This window comes from Styela clava, chromosome 9, assembly GCF_964204865.1.
Source record: "Styela clava chromosome 9, kaStyClav1.hap1.2, whole genome shotgun sequence".
NCBI classification, from domain to species: Eukaryota; Metazoa; Chordata; class Ascidiacea; order Stolidobranchia; family Styelidae; genus Styela; species Styela clava.
The window spans coordinates 6,447,581-6,473,525 of record NC_135258.1 but is presented as its reverse complement, the minus strand read 5'-3'; the positions used below and the strand labels follow the sequence as shown (position 1 = coordinate 6,473,525).

At 37.1% G+C, this 25,945-nt stretch overlaps 1 protein-coding gene across 1 annotated transcript; it reads right to left on the bottom strand.

The window, feature by feature from the left end:
• Window positions 1-34: 34 nt before the first annotated feature.
• Window positions 35-25,168, bottom strand: LOC120339407 (uncharacterized). The gene is made up of 12 exons (XM_039407525.2): window positions 25,145-25,168; window positions 10,556-10,715; window positions 9,163-9,384; window positions 7,960-8,150; window positions 7,467-7,551; window positions 6,796-6,927; window positions 6,250-6,350; window positions 3,976-5,952; window positions 3,273-3,372; window positions 2,681-2,809; window positions 1,917-2,057; window positions 35-1,543 (listed from the first exon to the last, which is right to left on the bottom strand). Exons 1-12 carry the CDS (start codon window positions 25,166-25,168, stop codon window positions 996-998), a joined length of 3,810 nt encoding a protein of 1,269 aa, XP_039263459.2. The 3' UTR covers window positions 35-995.
• Window positions 25,169-25,945: the final 777 nt, after the last annotated feature.

Here is a 25,945-nt window from a genome sequence, read left to right as displayed (position 1 = left end):
TCCATTGAAACATTTTCAAAACTGACACTCCGAAGACCAGTAACATTTTATTGTATTCAAGTGCATATGTTCACACAAAATCGTGGCGAAATCTCACCCAAAACTCAAGAAATCACATAAATTTGAATAGCAAAAAAAATCACAAAATATTGCATGTAACTACGAATTTCCTCTGGTAACTCATTAATTGCTTTATTTATTTTGTATCCAAACAATCGCATTGTACACTAAGTGCGTGAACGACACTGTTAAGTCAACGAATTTATCAAACAAAAGTATACGGCCTAATCCAAATGTAAAAATATAACGCACGCTTCAAAACTTCTTGGCTCGATTGAGAACTTTTTTGTGACTGTTAACAGACATACGTGCATTTCAAATGCGGTTAAATTAGAGTAACAAAGGGAGAAGTTACGCTACATTAATATTAGAAAGTATTTGGATATTGTGGAAGTATTGCTTTCTATACGGGAACCACATACAAGTGAAGAGATATATTCAAAAACAAAATGAAATATATATATGGAATGGAAACACCTGCGAATCATAAAAATACAACATATCGGAACATGAACAGGACAAAATGTATATAGAATTGTTCGAAAAAACCATTGTCAATAAATGCCAAAATTTCCATAAAATTAGCTATATTTAATTGTAGAATGATTAAGTCTAGTGTGCCAATTACCGATTACATTGTGATACCTTTTAATGTTATGCAATTGGAATGCTTCTCGTTGGTAGCAGTTAAGTCGAGTGACGGCGATTATGACCACAGCCACAAGACAGTATCGTTGAAAATCATATTATTTATAGTCTTAAAATTTCCTAAAACCACTTGCGAAAACAACCTGAATGGAATTAAGGTAATACTTACATCAGTTTTAAATCAAAACGATTTTAGACGCCAACACAATATCAAATAGAGTTTTTACTACCGAATGAAACAGATCGATAATAGTACTAATGAAAGTATAAGCACTTTTCTTATCCGATTACTCTGGAAATGGACTCTCACACTCAAGAATCTTCGTACTGCTAAGCATCGCAGCAACGGATCTTATTTCCGACATTTCCAACACGTCACCAGTTTCAGAATTTATTCTAGCACCAGGTGTCGCTGCTGAAGAGTGTTGTTTATTTCTTCTCCTTTTAAGCGATGTCGGAAGCGGTTCTACTTCATCAGAAGCTAACCCAAACAAATTTTCATCTTCCTCAGTAATAGCTCTTCCACCTTTTGCACCTGAATTTTGAGCTTCAATAGCAGCCATGCAAAGAAACGTTGGTTTGTATAGAGCACTGCGTAGATTTTTATCACCTTTTGGTCCACTCGGATCGGGGTATATTTGATTACCAGGATCTCTCAATAAATTCTCTTCTCTCTCGTTTTGTGGAAGATGATCGCGTCTCTCTATCACCGAACTGGTTCTTGCTGGAATATTCCCGTTTACGTCGCCTTGCTCGGTGGACTTAACTGCATCACTTTTAGTGTGCCTTCTAAAAAGTCGGCTCTTTTTGTTGACTTTACTTTCTCGCGAGCGATCTTAAATGTATTGAATATTAAAGACTATTAAAAGAGAAGTTCATAGCCTCAAAGCCATTAGCTCTTTTTTAAAATACATTTTGCGAGATTATCGGGATGCTCACTGAGATGTTTCACTGAAGCCTAGTGCTCATCTTCGTAGTAACACAAACAAATATTAAAAATATAACCTAACAACAAAGCAAAACCTATCGCAACAGTTTAAACCGAATCACCTAAACACACCGGATAGCTAGATAGATACCTGATCTTAGCAAAAAAAAATAATATATATCATGGCAGTTCCAGTTTAGGTAATTTCTGGATTGCACTCCATATTCGTGCACTACATGTAAATTATTTAAATAAATATTAACATATGAATTTTTCATGCCTTGTTTGAACGATTTCTTTGAAATGCCTTTGAATATGCCAAATTCTTTTTCATCTTGTTTATTCGAAGCAAACTTTTGTCTCGGTGGTTTTGCTTTTGCACCTTTGATGATTCTTCTCAAAAAACTGGTTTTCTTTTTATCTGAGAAATACGAAAAAACGTTCAATAATCATCTAAGGATTCTGAGCCACACGATAACGTATTTATACACCTTCCTCTTCGAACGAAGCTCTGTTTAAGAAGCCACTGTTATGTAAGTAACTGCTATAGTTTTGAAAGGCCCGGCGTAGACAAGCAATTTTGGGGTTGGGAGTGAGGGGACGGGGTTTAGAGTTGAAATTTCTAATTGCCAAGTTAAACCTCAACAGCTAGCGGGTTCGGGCGAAAGCCGAAAAACATGGATTTTCAACAGGAGTCTTGGCGGTCTAAAAAGCGATTCAAGCTATGAAAAATTGCTATGTGTGACACGGGAAAATGTTTTCTTACATTTCAAAGAGGGAGGCGCACTAACTACTTAATACGATTAAATTGCCTTCTTAGTTAATTATTAGACATTACTTTTAATCGATTGTATCAACACGTTACACGTGCAACACTTTACGAGCGTTTCACCTTACCCTGGGATTCGTTTGTGATCTGTTCAGACGGCTTCGATTCTTGTGTAGCGATTAATACGATTAAATTGCTTTCTTAGTTAATTATTAGACATTACTTTTAATCGATTGTATCAACACGTGCAACACTTTACGAGCGTTTCACCTTACCCTGGGATCCGTTTGTGATCTGTTCAGACGGCTTCGATTCTTCTGTAGCGATCGATTCTGAAGGCTGGATTGGCTCCGAGGTGATAGCAATAGAGTTCTCTTCATCATTCTCGAGGTTTGGCACTGAATCTATGAAGAATAAGGACCGAGTGTTATGTTGAAGAGGACCAATAATGTTGTATCAAGTTAAGAGCAAGTCAAGATTGAAACTTTCGATTGGATTTATAAGATACAAAAGGGAAGTCCATCGTTTAGTAGCTTATTTAGATGAGTACCACTAGGAATTTTAACAACTATCAGTTAGGGTTAAAGGTCATTCCAGAGTAGACTAGAGTTGACTTAGAATTCAGCTAGCATCGTATGTGCTCCTGTATCCAATACAAACGGTGTGTAATGTTTAGAATAATAAATACAAGTTTCTGCAGTACAATATACTGAATCGTAAACCAGTTTCTCCGTGCTATCAGAAGTATCCAGATATACCTAACCTAAGTATACAACGTAACAGAACAGTACATCTTCTAGGTTATGTTCTCAATTTAAATTCACTTTAGAAACTGAAAATACGTGTAAACAACTAAGCATCACTCACCCTGCAAAGTATTGGCAGGAGCCGTTGGGTTTTCCTTGGTTTCATCTGCAATTTCTTGTATCGTCACCAATCTTTGATTTATCGTATGCGCCTTTAATCTCTGTTAAAATTAAATGGATAACACATTCAAAATGGTTTTATATAAATTAGTAGTTGTAATAACTGCCCTCATTCTTGTCAGAATTGGATGGTAACAGTAGAAAAGTGGTCTCAGTATAAAAGAAACATTTTGTTAAGCACAGTTAAGTTCCTAATCGCCCACATTGACATCAAAAGCCCAATAATCCAAGAAATGAAACATCTGGAACTAACGTGAGTAGTATGCACAGAAGAATATTATATATATATTTTACATTACTTTAATGCGTTTCGCTTTGGTATTTCATATCAGCATGCTGATATCTCTCTAAAATGTTTTTTTGTTGACTCGACAAGTATTTATTGCCATATATACATGAACCTAAGTTCATACACCGAAAAGTACACATCTCGGTTTCAAATCTGATGCCCTCATCTCACTCAGGATGAAATGAAGCCGAACCGGTCTTTTCGAAAAGAATTGCACCTCCATGTAGTTAGATATCAGTGGCTAATTGCACAGGGCCGTGTTTGGAGTGAAATATAAGTGCCATTAAAAACAATAACACATCGTTTGCAATCAATTAGAGTCTCATACTGCCCAAATCAACAAAATCTGACATACCTCTCTAAAATACGTTTCATTGACTGGACACAGAACTCGTTTCTCTTCATGAGAAGGATACGTCCAATTTCGGTCATTTTCTGAGTTCTGTAAAAACGAGGTCGCCAGTTGTTTGCTTCTATAGTGCCGTTCACGTTTGGATAAAAGCGACTGATGCAAGTGACTTGTTGAACGGCGTCTGTGAGGCGCACGAGCTCTTCTTTTTGCCCCGCTGATTGTGTTCGTGTTACACGCTAGTAGCACAGGCAAAGGTACAAAACGCGTGTTTCGTTGTTCATATCGGCTAACGCCAGCGTGTTTTACGTTATCCAATCTCCTTGGATAGGTGGAGACGTTTTTGTTGAAGTACAAAGGCCGCACATGTTGTTGTTTTGCGCTGACGACAGGTTGTAGAAATGTTGTTGTCCATCCTTTATCAATAAGTGATTTAGTCGCAGATAAGTTTTTATTCACCAATTTTGATACTGAAAGTTTGTCAGCCCCCATAGTTATAAACGCCACCGGCTCTGTCGACCAGCATGCCTGCTTTTGTGTAAAACCAACTCCATCTCTCCTCTTCTGAGTGTATTTTCCTTCACTAGCTTTATCCTTAGTACGCAGTTGTTCATTGTCGCCTACTCTTGGCTTTGAGGCGTCATAGAAATTCCTGTTATTCAAATAATTCTGACTTGTATTCTCACGCTTGTCACTTTTTTTTATGAAAGGTTGATCTGAAATGGATCCGCTTACAGCACAAGCTCTTCGACGAAATAAATCACCAAACTTAAATTCCTCGAGTACCAGTGACTTATTCTGCTGCGTATCCGACTCGTCTGCTTCAAGCTTAACTTTACAGTAAATATCTGGGCATGAGGAAGTCCTTCTAATTGACCCATCTTTTGCAAGTTGTTTACCAACGTAGTCGAAATTACTTATACATGGATTGGACAGCGATCGGTTTGTCAAATTACTGCCAATTATCTGCTGTTGTTTGAAACTAGTACGGACCGTTTCACGAGCTGGCCCATTCGACTCCGCTTTATTATTATTTGCCTCATTATTGCCGCGTTCAGAGTCGCCCTGTTTAGGCATCGGTGATGCGTCTTTGTTGGTTATTTGCTTCTTACAGCCTAGCTTTTCAAGCGTAGATGATATCGAAGCTTGCAAGTCTTCGGGCATTGTGTGCGGGTCAGAGGTCAGAGGACCATGGTCAACAATGGCTTTATCGAGTTCTGCAATATTGGGAGGCGGTTGCTCTGTTTGGGAATCCAAAGTCTTCTGTTCTTTGGAGTTTTCGCCATCTTGTTGTATGGAATCCCAGTCAACGGGAAGTAAACGGCGTTTTGTTGAAACATTAGAATCTTTTGAAATCGATATTTCGCAAAAATCATCGGATGTATCTTTCTCATCGCCAGGATTGTTATTCCCTTCCGCATTTTCACACTTCCGGGTGACGTCATCTTTGCTAAGGTCAACAACAACATATTCATCCGATTTATTGGTCTGTTCACATGACGACAAGCTCGGAGTATTATTGTTCACATCGTTCACGTAATTCAAGGACCATTCGTATTCAGTACCGGCAGTTTTGTCCCACCACAATTCAGGCGATTTCTGGTCCTCGTTTTGCTCGTCCTTCTGGTGTATCGCTTTGGAGCCGCCTTGGTTCGATCTTTTTCTCAGGCAATTTTTGCAACGGCAATCTGTTTTATCCCTATGCGGAGACAAGTTATCAGCGACTACACCTAACCGTAGTTCCGATTCCATTCGTGAGCATATCGACCGAATGGAGGCATCCCAAAACGACTCAATATTGGCAACTGCGCCCCAGTAATTATCTGTGTTAGGTTTCACAGGCGACTTTTGTTTTCTAGATGTTCCTACGCCGACTTCGGAATTGTGTGAAGTCGCATCTAGATTACCACGTCTTCGTCTCAGCACTGCCCGTCTAGAGACAGAATTTCCCTTTTTTCCGTGAAAGTGAGTGGCAGATTTTACCTGCAACAATATAAAGCCCACATAGAGTAGACATTTTATTTGGCAATTGGTATATCAGTTATACATAACTGTGTCTGCAATCATGCTTTGCTTTCCTCAATAAGGGATACTTTTATGAAATAGAAAAATAATTCGGGATATTTTCATTAAAGAAACATAGACTTGAGCAATATGAACGTCATTGCCCAAATAAGCTCGAGCACAATAGTACTCTTTCGTACAATTCTATGTGTTAAAAATAAACTTTAATTGCCACTTTGTATTATTATCTGAAATTGATTATGAAAGTATACTTACAGAGAATACATGCGAGTAAGACTTGTTGGTAGCGATTGCTGTAAAATCGGCATTGCTTTGTGCCACGTCATTGTGCCCGTTGCCAGATTCACGATAATCATCTGAAATGCAACAAATTATATATTTCTAGGTTAAATCTTTGGAGCAATACCTTATATATACAATTTTTAAACAATATAAACCACGGGCTGATAGAAGATGAAAATCGGAAAATTGAAGATATATACAATTTTGTTGATACATAAAATGTCATATGTTTCCACTTTGCACAGTTTTGTCTGGGAGAAGAATGGCATGCGGGGTATCTTTAGTTTCTATTTTATCCACCCATTCATCAAATCGCAGCTGATTTTCTCAATATTAATGTAGTCCTGGAAAATGGTACCTGGTAAAGTTCTTATATCGTGTCCCTTCGGAGTCGCTTCGTGGCTAGTTTCGAAGTCGAGTTTGAGAAACCTTGCCTTGAGGCGTTTTGCCATGTATTTCAAACCCCGTAATTTATATAAAAAAAAAAGGTTTAGCCGCATTAAGTGACTGCATGTTTACCTAAAGTACATTGTCGAGATTTCAATGCCCTTGAATCCGTTGCAATGGCCGTAAAATCGTCCTCATCATCACAAGTCTCATAATTTGCATCGTCATCGTTTGTGTTAGTTGGAATCTGTGTGTTGAGATGGGCTAAAAAGTAAAGTGTTGAGGATATTAAAAATAACAAGAACATAATATTAAAACGATGCATATGTAGTCTCCATGTGCAGTTATGTACAAAGTAGAAAAACACCGCCAATGTAAGTGATATATCAGTACTTACACACTTATGGTTTTAGCAATATTTTAGTGTTTGTGTGGCACACTGGTCAAAGCGTAAGACGACACTTTGACACTGCGTTATTTTAATTTATGCTAGCAAATGGAAATTTCATGGCGTTATGACTGCCTTTTGATTTATTTGCTTTGAATTATTCGTATCCAGTCAATTAATTATACAGTGAAATATCGTGCCAACAAATGTATCTCTTTCCCAAATCTAGTGCGTTCTACCTGTATTAAAGTCGTGAAATATACTTCATACACAGATGTTTAATCTGTAGTGAGAAAATATAACAAGACTACTATATTTACTAAAAACTGGAAGAGCAATAGTTTTTTACCGTACACCAGTTTTTGTTAGTTATATACGCAACTTTTATATTCACAGTTTTCGAAAGCCAACCTACAAGACATATTGATGCTGCTGAGTTCTTCTGAATGAACAATTCCAAGTTGTTTGTCGGTGTCGAGAATTTTCTTTCGTCTGCGTCTCTGAAATAAGGGAGAACATGGCTCAAATATTAAGGATACGAGGGTCAAATAATATAGAAAAATGTTCCCATATGTTATAACAAATGTGTTTCCACGAAATAAAAAGAAACGCAGACATTTTGAACAAAATATCGGGTCTCATAGAAATTTGAAAAAAGTAATGTCTTTATAGAGCTTTCTTTAAGTACAAAAAATGCTATGTTTGATACATAAAACTATTAATTTTTTACATTTCATAATGAGGGTCTCAGACCGTGGCCCCCTCCCTAGCCACGCCAATGTCCTTATGTGGACTTCGTGTTCAATAATTTAAAAAAATTGTAATAGCACTTAAATTCAAAAATTGAAATATAAGTATATACTTTATCAGTGAGCAAAATGTTACGGATATTGATCAGCAAGACCTACCAGCCTTCGTTTTCTTCCACCGTCAATGACGCTATTCCCGATGGAAGGTTGAACTGTTGCGTCGTTCAAAGTTCTTCGCAATCCAGAGAATAATTTTCTTCCTGCCACGGATGATGCATCTCTTGTTCTATAATGCTCTACCATTGTAGGGTTGTGGGTTTGAAATGCAGTGTTATCATGGCCACGTAACGCTAAAAATAATAATAAAAAAACGTAAATTGGAATATTCCTTTTTAAGAACTGGGATCTTCTGTAAAATGCCCCCGCCATCAATGCAAAAATGTGAGATTTGAGAAAAACATCCCCGACTCGCTTTAAAATGAAAAAAAATGTAGGTAATTATCCGGTTAGGTTTAGGAATTATTCGAAAATTTGACTTCCCAGCGCAATTTGTATTCCTTACCCTAATCCTACCTGAATAATTACTAACTATTTTGAGCGTTGTCGGGGATGTTTTTGGAAGGAACTTTCTACAAAAGATCCTAAACTGATATTTCCAGGATTAATGGGTGTGATGTCTGTTACATGGGCACGCGGCGACTGGGAACAAGTTTAAATTCAGTATTTTCGATATAACCAACTTTTTCCTAGTCTGGTTTTCATTTGACTCCGATGTCAGACCCCGGGAAATCCGAAAGTATGACTCATGATTCGACAGTCGTCTTTTGATCGGCAAACCTTTTTTTTTAACAACGCTTATTGTTATTATTGACGTCTTTCTCTTAGAAAAAAATGTACAAGCATTCATTGATATCTAACGATGTGTATGGGCTACTATTTTTGATCGTATCAAAATCGTTTTAGTTCGGCACAGCCCATACCCAATTTATAGACTTAAAACAAAGTTTAGTTTGGTACGGAACTGGTGTCACATAACTGGTGAAGCCCCCGCCGTGTTAAAGACCTGAGCTGGAAATCGTCCAGCTGAATGTAATAAATTGGAAGGGATTTATACCCCGAATCCTGCTAGTCTAGAACATTGGAAAAGCAAAATACTCAACATTTTAATATAAACAGCAGATACGTGCAGCAGCAACAATGAATAATAATATATTTGAATATCTATATGCGCATATTTCAAGGTGTAATAGGTCAGCACTCAGGGCAGCAGCAGCATATGGTTTTATACTCGGAAGAGTTTGTTAGGTACAGGTGATAAAATATTCATCAGAATTAAAATCAACATTAAATAAAATCAAATACCTGCATTATATCTTGCTTGTCTGTCTCGAGATGGTCGTTGTACATTTGGTTGAAGCAAAGTTGGCAGCCGTGGCGGGTGAACAGGCCTGGGTGGGCAATGTGGAGCAGCAGGAATGTAGGGAATTTGCGGTTTCATATATAGGGGATGAATTTGTTCGTATGGAATCAAAGACACCTGCGGGTATTGTGGTATGAAGAAGCATGGATATCCCGGAAATAAATCTGAACAAAATTGTAAAATGTAATTTGTGGAGTGTCTGGATATCAATTGCGTGTGTAGCAAATGGTTTTCGACTTTGTGGCAGAGCGGATCTCGATAAAAAATATCGGCGGTTCTGGGAACTAATAGATAAATTGTCCTAATTTTGTCCATAAAAATGTATAATGAAACCTTATTTATACCGCCGGAACAAGTGTATTAAGTTCAATAATAGCGGTAATCTTATAGGGTATTCGATTATATTTAAACAACCTACATAAAATACTCTCGGATCGGAATGGAAACTCTTAAACTACAGTGGATAAACCCTTGTGTGCTACGGAACCCTGGTTAAAACCAACTCGTATATAGTAAGAAAATATAGGTTTCAATAAATGATATGTTTCTTCACAAACAAATAGAGAATACACCACGGCATTTGGAGAGCTGCTTTGAACACGTTCAACTTAGATCATTTTTAAATCCCAACCAACGATTTCTAATTTGACGATATCTCCAAAGTATACTATTTTCAAATCTCGATTTGCAAACTCTATCACAAGTTCTAGTTATTTAGCTGATGCAGAAATATAATTTCAGGAAATTAATCAAGTGATAGTTTCACTTTTGTTTAATAATACATTCGTTCAATACCTAAATTATCGTTTTGTGAAGTAATACATTTAATTATAATATTACACAGTATTTTATATTTATATCAACTGTATGCGGGATCTCAGTCTGGAATATCTGATTCTAAGTTAACGATCCAAATCATACAATAAGAGGTTTGAGTTGAGAAAAATCAATCCACAACTGAAAAGAGTAAAATAACCGAATTTCTAATTGATATTACATCCGTTCAATTTCTTGAAACATTTTTAACACCCGTATTAATATTCGATCTGCCATACATGTATGTATGCTTTTTTAACCTTTGGTCCTCGATTCGAATCATTTAATTAATATTGTTGAAGATAATTTGGTTATACCAAAGAGTCATTGGCACTTTTCACCAACCTTTGTATTTGACGTTTCAAAAGGTTTGTATTTGATTTATGTAAAGCGCGCCACGTAGTGAAATATATTCTCTGAAATAAATGGGGCTTCGTGAGTTCGATACAAAAGTACTCGTTTTTATTTTTATTTCAAATCGGCTGGAATCAAAAACTAAGTTCTAGAAAGTCATCTTACCTGAGTAGTTAGGCCAAGGTACGTAGTTTGGTAACATCGGCCTGGGAAAATAATGCATTTGAGGATGCGCGCCGGGATACTGTGGTAAGAACGCAGGATTCATCTTCAAATTATCATTGAAGCTTTGAGCACATATATAGAATATAGATATAGGAAGAATCTGTAATGTTTGCAAAAATAAGATTTACATTTAAAATGAAACATTGAAAATCACTAAGAATTAAATATAAACAGTTGACTTGATCTTATGAGCCCAGATAAACGGTCGATTTGCATATTTGTAATATGTTACATTTTTTTAAAATTTAAATGATTTATTAAGTATATCCCTTATAGCGCTAAATCTTTGGCCTACTTTAGTACAATTCTTGAACAACTTCAGCACAAATCTTATTATTTTTACGACGTTTATTCGCACCTTTCGCTCTAAACAATGTTTTGAATAGACAGCCAATTCTATCTGAGGTAGTAGGTCAGTAATACTGACATTAGTATTTTCCTCTAATAAACAGGATATTCCGCTTTGTACACTCGCTTTTGTAGAACTTCGCTCGAAGCCAAACCAATATTAGGATGCAAACAGTGACCTAAAACCCCGCGATGGGTTTGTCATCACATTGTTAAAGACAGAAGACCTATGGGCAGGAGGTATATTCACTTGGGTGCTCCCGAAGTATGCGAACCAAGATGGCGGACATCGGAACGTAACATGGGTAACAGGTTAGGGTTAGGCGAAAATTTTTTCCAATTTTCCCTATTTTAGTCCTATTATCAGTTCGAAGACTAGCCAAGAGCCTCCCGTAGTATTTATACATAAAATTATGGCCTAACCCTAACCTAGTACACATATTACATTCCGATCTTGCCATCTTACCATCTTGGTTCGCATACTTCGGGAGCCCCTTCACTTGTCTAACACAGACAGTTCCCGAACTAAAATCTAAAATAAGGAAAATCGGAATAAAATTATGGCCTAACCCTAAACTACACACACACATACTACGGGAGTACCGATAGTTCGCCTAAGCACTGTTTCATTCTGTATAAGGTACTGTATAAGGTTCTGTACTGTAATTGCCCAAACACATACTTATTTCCTATTTATTGCTCAAGTTAGGTTATAGGCTCACTATTCCAACCTAAGATGGGTTGGGCATTAACGCCTGGTAGTGGGTCACATATATGACAACATTCCTCCAAACTGCAAATTAACACAATAAATACAAAAATACCAATTCCCTATAGATGAATAAAAAACTAGAACGAAATATACCATTGTGCGGTACCTGCGACAGAAAGCGAACCTTACTCTGATAACAAAGTATACACAAGTAATTTACGGATCACGTCATTTTAGACAACACTCCTCCTTCGCACAAAACATAAACAGTGAAAAACGTAATTACTAATTATTGGTGATTGACAACGATCGAGTTTACGAATCTCATTTGCGTTAAAGCAGAATGGATAGACCTTGTCAAAATGAAATGAGTAAATACGGAAGCGGTTACCAATCATTTTAACGTAGCGGAACCGCAAGGAAACGTTCCAGGGACTGGAGGACCCGCGTACGGTTCCATTACATTTGAACCCACGTACATTTGAACCCATGACAATTGCACCTGCATGCTATTGCACCTATGGAAATATTTTGTTTTACGAATATTTGAACCCATACTAACCCTAACCCATGAGTTTTAGCACCCGCATATAGATTGAACCCGCGGATATACACATGGGTTCAAATGTACGTGGGTTCAAATGTATGGTCACCCACGTACAATAGTTCAATTTATCGTCTGAATTTTATCAAATGTAAATATATGAAAGTAAACTTAACATTGGCAAAATCAAATGACATTTCTTACATTTCAATTTGATTACATCTGAACAATATATAGGGTCTCAATTTTTTTTTAAATGGCAAAGGGAATTTATCGATATCATATATCGATATGTATTTCCCTCTAATAAACAGGATATTCCGCTTTGTACACTCGTTTTTGTAGAACTTCGCTCGAAGCCAAACCAATATTAGGATGCAAACAGTGACCTAAAACCCCGCGATGGGTTTGTCATCACATTGTTAAAGACAGAAGACCTATGGGCAGGAGGTATATTCACTTGGGTGCTCCCGAAGTATGCGAACCAAGATGGCGGACATCGGAACGTAACATGGGTAACAGGTTAGGGTTAAGCGAAAATTTTTTCCAATTTTCCCTATTTTAGTCCTATTATCAGTTTGAAGACTAGCCAAGAGCCTCCCGTAGTATTTATACATAAAATTATGGCCTAACCCTAACCTAGTACACATATTACATTCCGATCTTGCCATCTTGGTTCGCATACTTCGGGAGCCCCTTCACTTGTCTAACACAGACAGTTCCCGAACTAAAATCTAAAATAAGGAAAATCGGAATAAAATTATGGCCTAACCCTAAACTACACACACACATACTACGGGAGTACCGATAGTTCGCCTAAGCACTGTTTCATTCTGTATAAGGTACTGTATAAGGTTCTGTACTGTAATTGCCCAAACACATACTTATTTCCTATTTATTGCTCAAGTTAGGTTATAGGCTCACTATTCCAACCTAAGATGGGTTGGGCATTAACGCCTGGTAGTGGGTCACATATATGACAACATTCCTCCAAACTGCAAATTAACACAATAAATACAAAAATACCAATTCCCTATAGATGAATAAAAAACTAGAACGAAATATACCATTGTGCGGTACCTGCGACAGAAAGCGAACCTTACTCTGATAACAAAGTATACACAAGTAATTTACGGATCACGTCATTTTAGACAACACTCCTCCTTCGCACAAAACATAAACAGTGAAAAACGTAATTACTAATTATTGGTGATTGACAACGATCGAGTTTACGAATCTCATTTGCGTTAAAGCAGAATGGATGGACCTTGTCAAAATGAAATGAGTAAATACGGAAGCGGTTACCAATCATTTTAACGTAGCGGAACCGCAAGGAAACGTTCCAGGGACTGGAGGACCCGCGTACGGTTCCATTACATTTGAACCCACGTACATTTGAACCCATGACAATTGCACCTGCATGTTATTGCACCTATGGAAATATTTTGTTTTACGAATATTTGAACCCATACTAACCCTAACCCATGAGTTTTAGCACCCGCATATAGATTGAACCCGCGGATATACACATGGGTTCAAATGTACGTGGGTTCAAATGTATGGTCACCCACGTACAATAGTTCAATTTATCGTCTGAATTTTATCAAATGTAAATATATGAAAGTAAACTTAACATTGGCAAAATCAAATGACATTTCTTACATTTCAATTTGATTACATCTGAACAATATATAGGGGCTCAATTTTTTTTTAAATTGCAAAGGAAATTTATCGATACCATATATTGTTTTGACCCTCACAGATGTATTAAATGAAATAAAAATACTTAAACAATTACTGATTAAAAACAACACAGCTAGTTAAGATATATTAAGAACTGACTTCATACCAAAAATTAAAATTGTGAAGGGATATTATATATAATATTATTAATATAAACTGTAGGATTTTGAACATGAACTTGCGGAACCCTGGACTGTACTGACTGAAATCTAGTGTACCGCGTAACCCACGCACGATCCGATCTTTTCCGAAATTGTGTTTCGGCATCCCTAAACGCGCACTTCCTCCGTCGGCTAATGATTATTAGCTAATCAAGATTGTTTATTATAGTGTTATAGTTATCTTTTCATATATGTTTAAAACTATCAAAGTCATTTTATAAAAGGAAACTTCAAAAGTGGGGCTGATGATTCAAAATAAAGAATTAGGTGCGGGCGGAATCAAATACTCGAAAGGTCCGCAAGTTGAGTAGCCCTGCAGTCTAACGCTCAGCTAGTCTGTCAAATGAGTACTTTGTTCGCATTCTGATAATAAATTATACAATAGTAATATTTCACAAAGTTTGCAAACCATTTAGGACTCTGCTCAGCTTTAAAATATTTATGCTGAATAAAGCAAACATTTGCTCAGTGTAATTTTTTTTTGGAGGGAACACTGGTTATGACGACGTATGTCTTGCCACGCACAAGAACATAGTATGTGTACCAGGTTAGGGTTAGACCATCATTTTATTCCAGTTTTCCTTTCTTCAGTTCAATTACGAGTGAAGGGACTGGCCAAGTGACTCACGTAGTATTTGTACTAACCCTAACCTGTTACACGTACTACATTCCGTTGTCTGCCATCTTGGTTAACATACTTCGGGAGCACCCAATAAATTACTTAAACTGTGAAAAAAATGGAGTGCGACTTGCTCATAACACTAGCAAATGATCCATTAAAGATTAAACAAATAAAGTTCGGTAGTTTTATGCACAGGGAGAGTTCAAAAATAGGCAAAGGGTGAAATTTAACAAAAAGTCCGAAGCGACAGAGTTGGAAGTAAAACACGATTGAAGTAGCATTATGGTTAGCGCTAGACGCCACGCTCCAAATCATTCAGCTGTCAGAAAATATCCGCCGAGTTTCTCGGAATGCCTTAATTACTTTTTATAATTTCCTGCGAGAAAGCTTTTCATAAGCTTTAAACGTAATATTATTGGATCATTTCTGAAAACAAAGCAACGACGGAAAGCAAAATGAACTGGGCAAGTGTATCACTTTTGACTGCAGCCTTCACTCTGATTATTTCACCAAGATTGATGTCGGTGTCTGCAAATGATGATAGAAGTGATAGAGATGACCTGAGGATTCCGGAAAACGACAAAGAGATACCGCCAGGCCTCTTAGGCGTACCTCCTCCTACCATTCTGAGATTGGCTCAGTCATTACACTGAAGACTTTGTTGGAAGCGTCACATTTATGGCATTTTTCACTTCGTAGATTGAGTATTTGCGTTGTATTGTCGTAACCAATAAAATTGTTCATTTGAAATTACAGTTTGTCAGACACACTTGAAATGCTCATAATTTACGAACCAATAAAGTTTAACAAAAATAATTTGCTCTTTGATGTGACGACTTGACGGGATATAGTCAGACGTGGCTTTCATTTTGGTATTTGAGATAGATCTGCGTGTCGATAGTCGTGCTGGGTAGGCTTTAATCACCATTTATCATAGACTTGAGTCATTCAAAAGGAATAACACGACTCGTCTTTCCAGAGGCGTAGCTAGCATATTTTGAGCCCGAGGCAAACTATAAAATTGACGCCCCGACCCCCACGTTTAATCATGTTTTCTATTGCATTTAATTGTATATGTAAAAACAAATTATATATGTAAATTCAAATTTATATATTTTATTATTTATTCAAAAATATATGTATATGTAAATTCAAATTTTAATGGAACATTTTATTTAAAGAAGAACCAAAGCTATACAAAATAGAGCATATATATGTCTATCATGTCCCACTAAAGATGATTTACATAGTCTACAATAAATCCATTTTTCTGATTTCACTGTCTCAAACTGGTTAACATGTCATCAAAATCTGTTTTTTTCCAATGTTTCTCTTTCAACACTTAGAAGTGCAAGATCACTGAGACGATCCTGTCCCGACGATGCACGCGAATACGACAAAATAAGTTTCAATTTGCTGAAAGACCGTTCACAGCTTGCAATTGAAACTGGAATTGTTAAAAAATTTGTAGAGAAATTCGCAGATTGGCTAAAACGTCGTCTCCAAAAGACACAATAAAACCAAGAAGAGCCAAAGGAGTTTCTGGTTGACCTTCAGTTCTGTTACTGAGCAGCATTCTGCAATCTCCAATTTCGGTGAAAAGTTCGTGGCCATTAATGTCCGTGTCGTAGAAATTTGCAAAATCTGTGCAATCTCGACGAATTGTCGAAAACGGCATTGGGGTCTTTTAGCACAGTATAATATATTTTATGTAACTCTGCCGCAAAGTAGGTACTTTGACAACCACGAAATACAAAACCACGTATTACTCAAAATATGTATTAACATCATTGAACCAAATTCCGTTGCCCTTTATCTCGTTCACAGAACTAATATCAACTTACATCGGAGTGCGCAGGCAAGAACGATACAGAACCACGTAATTAACCCGGTGCATTTTGTTACCTAACGTTACCAAATGAAATTTTGCTTTGTTTCCCGGCTAGATTTTTTGGCCATGTAATTACGATGGAAATCTGACCGTGCGCGAGCTATGTGCCTGATGACGTCGGCAGTCGACGTAAGTGGTCTAACCAAGTGTGCAGTTTGCCATGTACTAAGACTAGATGTCTGCCGCTGGTGCGATCATGCTTGTGACCGTTTTTATACCCTCGTTGTGAAATTTTGGCAAGCCTCATTTTGGCGCCCCTGTACCTTGGCGCCCGGGGGCATATGTGCACACTCGCGCGGAAAAAATTGGAAAACCCTCTTTGTTGGGTCAGTAGGAATTATTTTTTTTTTAATCCGGCGTCGTTTTTATCAATGCGTAACCTAAAGTCGACTGCACAATCGTTCCAAGCAAGATTTATTTTAAATTTTATGTCGTAGCTTGATACACTTTAAAGACCCTCAAAACACCTAAAAATTCACACTCTCGGGAGTCTCGCAAGACACGCTAGCTGTTACAGTTTAACTTAGCGAATTAGAAATTAATTAGAAATGTCAAAAGCCCCCTTTGAAAATTCCTGTTCACGCTACTGTTTCACATTCGCTAGGATGACAGCGACGCCCATAAGAACACTGGAGTGCAGTCATTCCAGCTCCGTATGTCATGTGTTGTCTAGCCAAGAACATAAGGCATACATACAGAGGCTTTATATATTATCCAGCAAGCATTTATTACGGATGACTTCTCAGTCAACAGAAACAGTCAGATTAACATACAACTATAGCAGACTAACACAAACACAGAATACCAGTACACCACATGTCTACACAGGTCGTCACTAGCGTGAAGGTCATCTTCATTGACCTTTGACCTAACGTGATCACATGAACATGAACGTATTTGTCAAGATCCAAACTATAACTTGCAAGCTTATGCACGCGCGGTGGCGTAGTGGTTAAACCGCGAGGCGGGAATGAAGTTGAATCACGGATTATGCGAGTCGAATCGAGTTAATAACTTGGATAAATCCCAGCAGCGGCTTATGAATGACGAGTCATTCCTTAATACCTTGAGCCTCAGCGCCTCCCCAGCCCTGCTATCGACACCCAATCTATCTCAAATACCAAAATGATAAGTCCGTATTTCAAATCCCACGCCTGAATATATCCCGTCAAGTCGTAACATCAAAAAGCAATTTTTTTTGTTAAACTTTATTGTTGTCTAAATTATGATCATCTCAAGTGTGTCTGACAAACTGTAGATATTCAGATGCAAAATTTAATTGGTCACGACAATTGAACGAAAATAATTGATGTATGAAGTAAGAAATGCCATAATTCTGACGCGTCCAACAAAGTCTTCAGTTTCATGACTGAGCCTTTCTCATAGTCGTAGGAGGTAATCCGCCTATGATTGGATCCTCTTGGCCGTTTTCCGCAGTTCCCGAGTCATCTACGTTACTGCTATCATCGCTTGCTGACACCATCATTAGTCTTGGCGAAATAATAAGAGTGAAGGCTGCAGTCAGGAGCAATACACTCGCCCAGTTCATTCTGTCTTTCGTCCTTGCTTCGTTTTCAGAAATGATTCACTAATATTACATTCAAAGCTTATAAAAAGCTTTCTCGCAAGAAATTGAAATTGTATAAAGTAAGTAACACATTCCTAGAAATTAAACGGATGTTTTCTGAAGTCTGAATGTATTTGCGCGTGGCGTCTAAGGCCAAGTAGAATGTTACTTTAATTAATCGAGTTTTACTGCGAAGGTAATGATTTCCAACGTTTTTTGTTAAATCTCACCCTCTGCCTATGTTTTATATTATATTCCTCCCTTACCATGCATCGTTTTTAAAGAAAAGAGGCGTCCCCAGAAATAAAGTCGATTTGAAATTTTATAAAATTGATGTTTGTTCAAGATTTTATTTAAGTTGATAATTATTGTGCCAAATATTAAACTGTTCTATAGCGCCAGACTTGACTATGATGCCATCACAGGTTAAAATGCCATGACCATTACCAGAGTGTAATAAATTGGGTAGGTAATGTCGAACTGAGAACATTTCGGAAAATAATGTAAATTTATACATCAGTTGATGCTTGTGCTGGGCCTAGTTCGGATCGACGTAAAACACGTCCTAAAAAGTAGCAAGTAGGGGTAAGCATGTTTTTTGGATCAGGGGCCACCTAGACTGGCGGGCCATTTAGCGTGACGTAAAAAGTATTTTATGAACAGAATTTTATTTACGGTATCACAAAAGCAAAAGTGGAAAACATGGCCGAGTGCGAAAACCAAATTTATTCGCAATCTCAATAAATTTTTGAGCTAAAAAAAGTAATTTGATTTGGTAGTGGCAGCATCAGGCAGGCTAGATTGAATTACCCAACGGGCAGGGTTTGGTCCGCGGGCCGTAGTGTGCTCATGTCTGAAGTAAAGCATTACTTTGTTAGACTTGAAGTGGAACTATGGATTTGGATTGATTTGCTAAATTTTCTTCTATTGCATATGCTATTCCACAATTCGTCGACGCTCCTTTTTCAAAAACACTTCAAATAACAATCTAACCTTGTAACGACCCTGCGCCCATGAAGTTAGTTTAAAATACACGATTCCTAGAAATTAAGCGGATAGTGTCTGGATTCCCAAAGGTTTGGCGCGTTGGATATTTTTACAATTTTTCAGCCAAGTTAAGCAAATATTTCCGAAGGGGTGTAACTAGGGCAGGACATTTTCAAATGACTGATGATTTTAGAATCTGAACGCACATTTTTACTGAATAGAATTTCTAATATTTGGAAGTTATGTAATTGTGTATGTCATTTTTGTATGTGCTCCGTTTCTAGAAATGTTCAGTCACATTGTATTTCGAGCATATAACAACCGTGCGCTCAGAATATTATTTAAAATTATAGCGTTACTAGAAATCCAACGGTTGTGATTAGGATATTCAATGTTTTTGCGGATCGTTTATTTTTTATACATATTAAACCCAGTTTATTCCGTCTTGCTCCGGCGCTTCGCTCCCAGAAATATTTAATAATGTTATAATTTACCCTAACGGCAACCTTGACGCGCGGGAAAATAAAGTTGAACGAAGCGTTACTAGAAATTTAGCGGATACCGTCTGGCTCATGAATTTTTTTGCAGTAATTATTACCTTATTCATATTCTTATTTCATGCGCCGCGATGGCTTTGTTTAGTTAGGGGTGAAAGGTCGTCATAATTAACGCTATTATTTCTCTAATAATCAAAATCGATTCGCCCGTGTGCGGTCATATATTCCGTGATCATAGCTGTTTAATCAGAAGGCTGCTACTCTTTATTCACAGACTGAATGTCTATGTATCTAGAAGTCAGTCTACATATTGACTTAACACACGATTACAACATGTTTCCATGTGATTAAATTTATTCTGTTACCAATTAAAACATTTCTTGAGTATTCAAGATATTTTTTCTGCGGGTTTCAAAAATGAATGGTACAGTAGAAGTGATAATTAAACGAATACACATTAATGACAGCCGTAATTATTTTGGGTATGACAAGATCTGCATCAGCCCGGTACTAGTCTTTTCACGGTGACAGGCAAGCCTAGCCTTTGTGGTGGTCGGCTATTATCCACAATCCACGATTCTACTTCTTTTGAATTCTCATCGTTTGCCGACACCATCATTAATCTTGGTGAAATAAGCAGATTGATGGCTGCAGTCAGAAGCAATACACTCGCCCAGTTCATTCTGTCTTTCGTCGGTACTCCGTTTACAGAAACAACTCAACAATATTACATTTAAAACTTATGAAGAGCTTTCGCGCAGGAAATTGGAACTATATAAAGTAAGTAACGCATTCCTAGAAATTGAGCGGATGTTTTCTGAAGGCTGAATGGGTTTGCGCGTGACGTCCAGCGCTAGGTAGAATGCTACTTTAATCAATTTTAATGCGAACTCAGTGATTCCCAACGTTTTTTGTTAAATTCCTCCCTTTGCCTATCTTGGAACTCTTATTTCTCCCTCCCCATGCATTACAGTACTTTAGTTGTTCTATCTTTCATGGATCCCTTACTAGTGTCACGAGAAAGTCGCACCTCAGTTTTTTGTACAGTTTAAGTATGATATTTTGTGTCCATGAGTAGGTATCATAGTAATACGTAAAAATTTAAGAGTAAAAGTATAATAATACAGCGAATACAAAGCAAAACTTCTCCACCCAACGGTAAACCTTTTCCATTGGGAGAAATTCTTGCCCGACCGGGAAACGTTGTTCTAACTTATGAATCGGGAATATAAATTTATATATGTAATTAGTATTTCTACAATGAACAAAATATTTCCACTTCCACATTTTCATCAGGACATAGATGAACACAGCTATTTAGTGTCCCTGATAGGCCGCAAATGAACATACATGTGTTGCTCATCGAGTGGCTTTTATTTTAAGTTCTTATCACCGTGCGCCTGTGCCGGATTTATCATTAGACAAGGGGCCTTGTCATACAATTTGGAACTAATATTAATTACTAAAGTCGTTTTTTTATAAAAGAGGATTGTTCCAGAAATAAAGCCGCTTTAAAATTTCATATAACTGAAGTTTGTTCAAGATTTTATTCCAAGTTTATAACTATTGTCCCAAGTATTAAACTGTTAAGAGTCAGAATTGGCTATGATGTCATCACAGGTTAAAATGCCATGCCCATCAGCTCACCACCAGGATGTAATAAATTGGGTAGGTAATGTCGAACTGAAAACATTTCGGCTTTTTCAAATTTCAAAAGTTCTTACATATCAGTTGATGCTTGTGCTGGGACTAGTTCGCAGCAACGTAAAAACACGTCCTGAAAAGTAGCAAGTAGGGGTAAGCATGTTTTTTGGACCAGGGGCCACCTAGACTGGCGGGCCATTTAGCGTGACGTGAAATGTTACATTTTATGAACAGAATTTTATTTACGGTGTCACAAAATCAAAAGTGGAAAACATGGCCAGAATGAATTACCCAAACCAGATTGAATTACCCAACGGGCCGGATTTGGCCCGCGGACCGTAATGTGATCATATCAGAAGTAAAGCATTACTTTGTAAGACTTGAAGTGGAACTATGGATGGATTTGCTAAATTTTCTTCTATTGCATATGCTATTCCACAATTCGTCGACGCTACTTTTTCAAAAACATTTCAAAAAACAATCTAACCTTGTAACGACCTTGCGCCCATGAAGTTAGTTTGGAATACATGGTTCCTAGAAATAAAGGGGATACTGTCTGGATTCCCAAAGGTTTGGCACGTTGGATATTTTTACAATTTTTCAGCCAAGTTAAGCAGATATTTTCAAAGGGGTGTAACTAGGGTTGGACTTTTTCAAATGACTGATGATTTCAGAATCTGATCGAACTTTTTTTCTGAATAGAATCGAATTTCTAATATTTGGAAGTTAAGTAATTGTGTATGCCCTTTTTGTATGTGCTCCGTTTCTAGAAATGTTCAGTCACACTGTATTTCGAGCTTGTAACAACCGTGCGCTCAGAATATTATTTAAAATTATAGCGTTACTAGAAATCCAACGGTTGTGATTAGGATATATATTCAATGTTTTTGCGGGTTGCTTGCTTATTTTTTTTATTAATATCAAACCCAGTTTATTCTGTTTCGTTTCGGCGCTTCGCTTCCAGAAATAATAAATAATGTTATATTTTAACCTAACGGCAGCCTTTACGCGCGGAAAATTAAAGTTCTGAACAAAGCGTTACTAGAAATTTAGCGGATACCGTCTGATTCATGAATTTGTTTTATAGTAATTGTTACTTTATTCATTTTGCACTTGCAACTTGGTATTGGGTTTTGTTTAGTTGGGGGTGAAAGGTCGTTATAAATAAAGCTAATCTTATTTCTCTGATAATCGGAATCGATTCACCCGTGGGCGACCATATATTCCGTGGCCATAGCTGTTTATTCAGAAAGTTGCGACGCTTTATTTACAGACTGAACGTCTATTCAACTAGAAGCCAGTCTACATCAGCGGTCTCAAACTCGCGACCCGGTGGCCAATTGCGGCCCGCCGGACGATAGTTTGTTGCCTCCGCCTTAGTATGGAAGTTTAGTGTCAGTGTTTCACTGAGCTCAGTCCGCATGATTAATACATTTATTATAAGTTCACGGAATTTTGACGTCACAATCACTAATTATTAATATCTTTAGTTATTTTTTAATTTAATCTCAATTTGGTCATTTATGTTGTTAACGTGTTTTATGTTAAAAAAAAATAAAGAAATTCGAGAAAATTCGAATTTTTAAGCTAAGTTTTCATTGTGAAAAACCTGATGCGACCCGGACCCACTCTGCCTCTAGTGGCCCCTAGGTAAATTGAGTTTGAGACCCCCTGGTCTACGTACTGACTTAACAAACGATTTCAACATGTTTGCATAAAATCAAAATTATTCTGGTTCCAACTTCTTGAGTTTCAAAAATGAATGGTACAATAGAAGTGATAATTAAACGAATACACATTAATGACTTCTGTAATTATCTTTCGTCTGACAAGCCCTCCCTCAGCACGATGAGAGGCACGCCTAGCGTTAGTGGTGGTTGACTATTATCCACAATCCACGATTCTACTTCTTTAGAATTCTCATCGTTCGCCGACACCATCATTAATCTTGGTGAAATAAACAGATTGAAGGCTGCAGTCAGAAGCAATACACTCGCCCAGTTCATTCCGTCTTTCGTCGTTACCAGAAATAACCCAATAATATTACATTCAATGCTTATAACGAGCACAGGAAATTGAATTTATAGGAAGTAAAACTGCACTTAAAATTTGTCGGATATATTCTGAAGGCTGAATTTTACTTCAATTTTTTAAGCGCGCGGCTTTCGACCATTTTCTCGAGCAATTTTCTATACGACACTTATTCACGCCGTTCCCACTAAACAAGGTCATATACAAGCAGCCCTGATATTAAACCAGTTGCCATCACTTTGCAGAACCGGAATCTTTCTAGTTTCGCATTGCTCACTCAATTTAATACACTCTGGCCGAGGTCATAGGAATTGAACCAGTGATGTGGAATCTGCGATGCCAACACGGCTGGGTCTAACGATTGAACCGCTTCGGCATTTCCTGTTGAATCGATTACACGTTACAGTGGGGTTGGATGCGATATATGTAATTTGAGAAGCTTGAGGATTTAACTGCTAAGATTATAAAATGGCCTCTGTGCAACATTGTTTGATGATATAGATAAGTAATATTTAAATCAGCTTATTCCGTCTCATTCCGGCGCTTCGCTTCCATAAATATTTAATAATGTTATAATTTACTCTAACGGCAGCCTTCACGCGCGGGAAATTAAAGTTAAGAACGAAGCGTTACTAGAAATTTTGCGGATACCGTCTAGTTCATGAATTTTATTATATAGTAGTTGTTACCTTATCCATATTCTTATTTCATGCGCCGCAAATAACACGAGATCACCAAAATTTTTACCGTCTGGTTCATGAATTTTTACTAATATTTTTCCAGTAATCTGAATGATTCACCTGCGTGCGGCCATATATTCACCTAGCTAACACAGACCGTCCCCGCAAAATATGACAATTATGAAGAAAGAAAAAGATGTTCGCATTAAAAATATTCTCAAACACCATAATAGCCAAAACACTTTTGCATGTTCAGTACATTTGTATATTGATTGAAACACAAACAGGTACATGTATGTGCAGTACAAAAATTTTAACATTATCAAGTCTGCCATAATGTTAAGATTATTTTCAAATCCCAAGCCAACCTGCCGGGTGTAATAAATTGGGTAGGAATTGCTGAACTGGAAAGATTCTATTCTTTCCAAATAATAGTAGTACATCATAGTAGGGGTACATTGACTGAAGCACATGCATATGACAAGCATGTATGTACAAACACAGTTTTTAACATTATCAATTTTGTTAGGATTACTTTCAAACTTTCTTGCCAAGTATGGAAATAAAAATGAATAATTCGAATCCCATGTCCACAATTCCCACATAGGCGTTATAAATTGGGCAGGCAATGCTGAAACAGAAAGGCAATGCTGAAACAGAAGGGCATTGCTGAAACAGGAAGGCAATGCTGAAACAGAAAGGCAATGCTGAAACAGAAGGGCAATGCTGAACCCAAAAGACTCTTGTTCTACCGAATGATGGTAGCTGCTTACATATTGTCAGATACCAGTGCTGCTTATATAAGGCCTTGTTCAGAGCAAAAAGGCATGAAAAAAGCATCAAATAATTCTTCTTGTTTGGCATTATGGTGTAGTGAATTATCATCCATTTCAATATTTGGGAAAATATGATACACTAATATAAAAATTATTTTATTATCAACTAGAACTAGAAACAAACACAGCACAGAATGTGACAAGCAGGTTTTGAGCTTTCCTCGAGATGATACTAATAATGGCCAAAACAAAATAATTTGATACTCAGTCGAAATAAAGTTAAAAGTTAAAGTTACTTCACTATTGAATACCCAACATATACCTACTTGTTTCTTCTTCAACAGAGACATTTTTTAATGTCAAGGAGTCAAATTTATTTGATAAATGTTTTCGAAATTAAAATATATTCAAATATTGAAATGAGCTTGGCATACAATAACAAAGAAAAAAATTTATTCAAAGCTTATAAGAGAAAAAAATAACAGATGAATACTGTACTTCGTCTTATCAAACTGCCACAGTGCCAATGTTGTTTTTTAAAAGTATTTTCAACTTAGTATGGGAGTCAAAGCACCTCCATTGCAATGAAAATTTACAATGAAAACACTTCTTAAATAAAATATCAAGTTCACTTTTATTACTGGTATGCAAATAATCTCTTGTCACATCAATCACATTTTTATGGCTTTCCACCATTGTGAGTGTGCATCTTTAAGTGGCTGCCTATCTGGGTCATTTATTGACAATGATAACACTTCTTAAATGAACTACCAAGTTCACTTTTACTGGTTTACTACACTGGTATGCAAAAAATATCTTGTCACATCAATCACATTTTTACGGCTTTTCACCGCTGTGAGTAAGCAAATGAGATTTAAGATAATCTGGACGCCTGAATATCTTCCCACAAATTTTACATTTTTTTTGTCTCGTATGTTCCCTTAAATGCTTTGCCAAAAGGTAAGGGCTTGTGAACTTCTTAGCACACAAACAACAATCATGAAAACGTCCATTATTAGAATCAGTTGAATGGTTTTCACCATGTAATTCACAAGCTTTCTGAATTGGAATATTTGTCCCAGTAGAAAATCTATTCAACCCTGCACATTCTTGTGAGATTCCATCAG

Excerpts from the sequence above, each read along its gene's own strand:
- LOC120339407 (XM_039407525.2), bottom strand. The coding sequence starts at position 25,168 with ATGTCTCTGTTGAAGAAGAAACAA. Across the intron at positions 9,385-10,555 it reads ACCTTGGCCTAACTACTCAG|ATTTATTTCCGGGATATCCA; the intron begins GTAAGATGACTT and ends AATTTTGTTCAG. Across the intron at positions 8,151-9,162 it reads ACAAGCAAGATATAATGCAG|CGTTACGTGGCCATGATAAC; the intron begins GTATTTGATTTT and ends TATTATTTTTAG.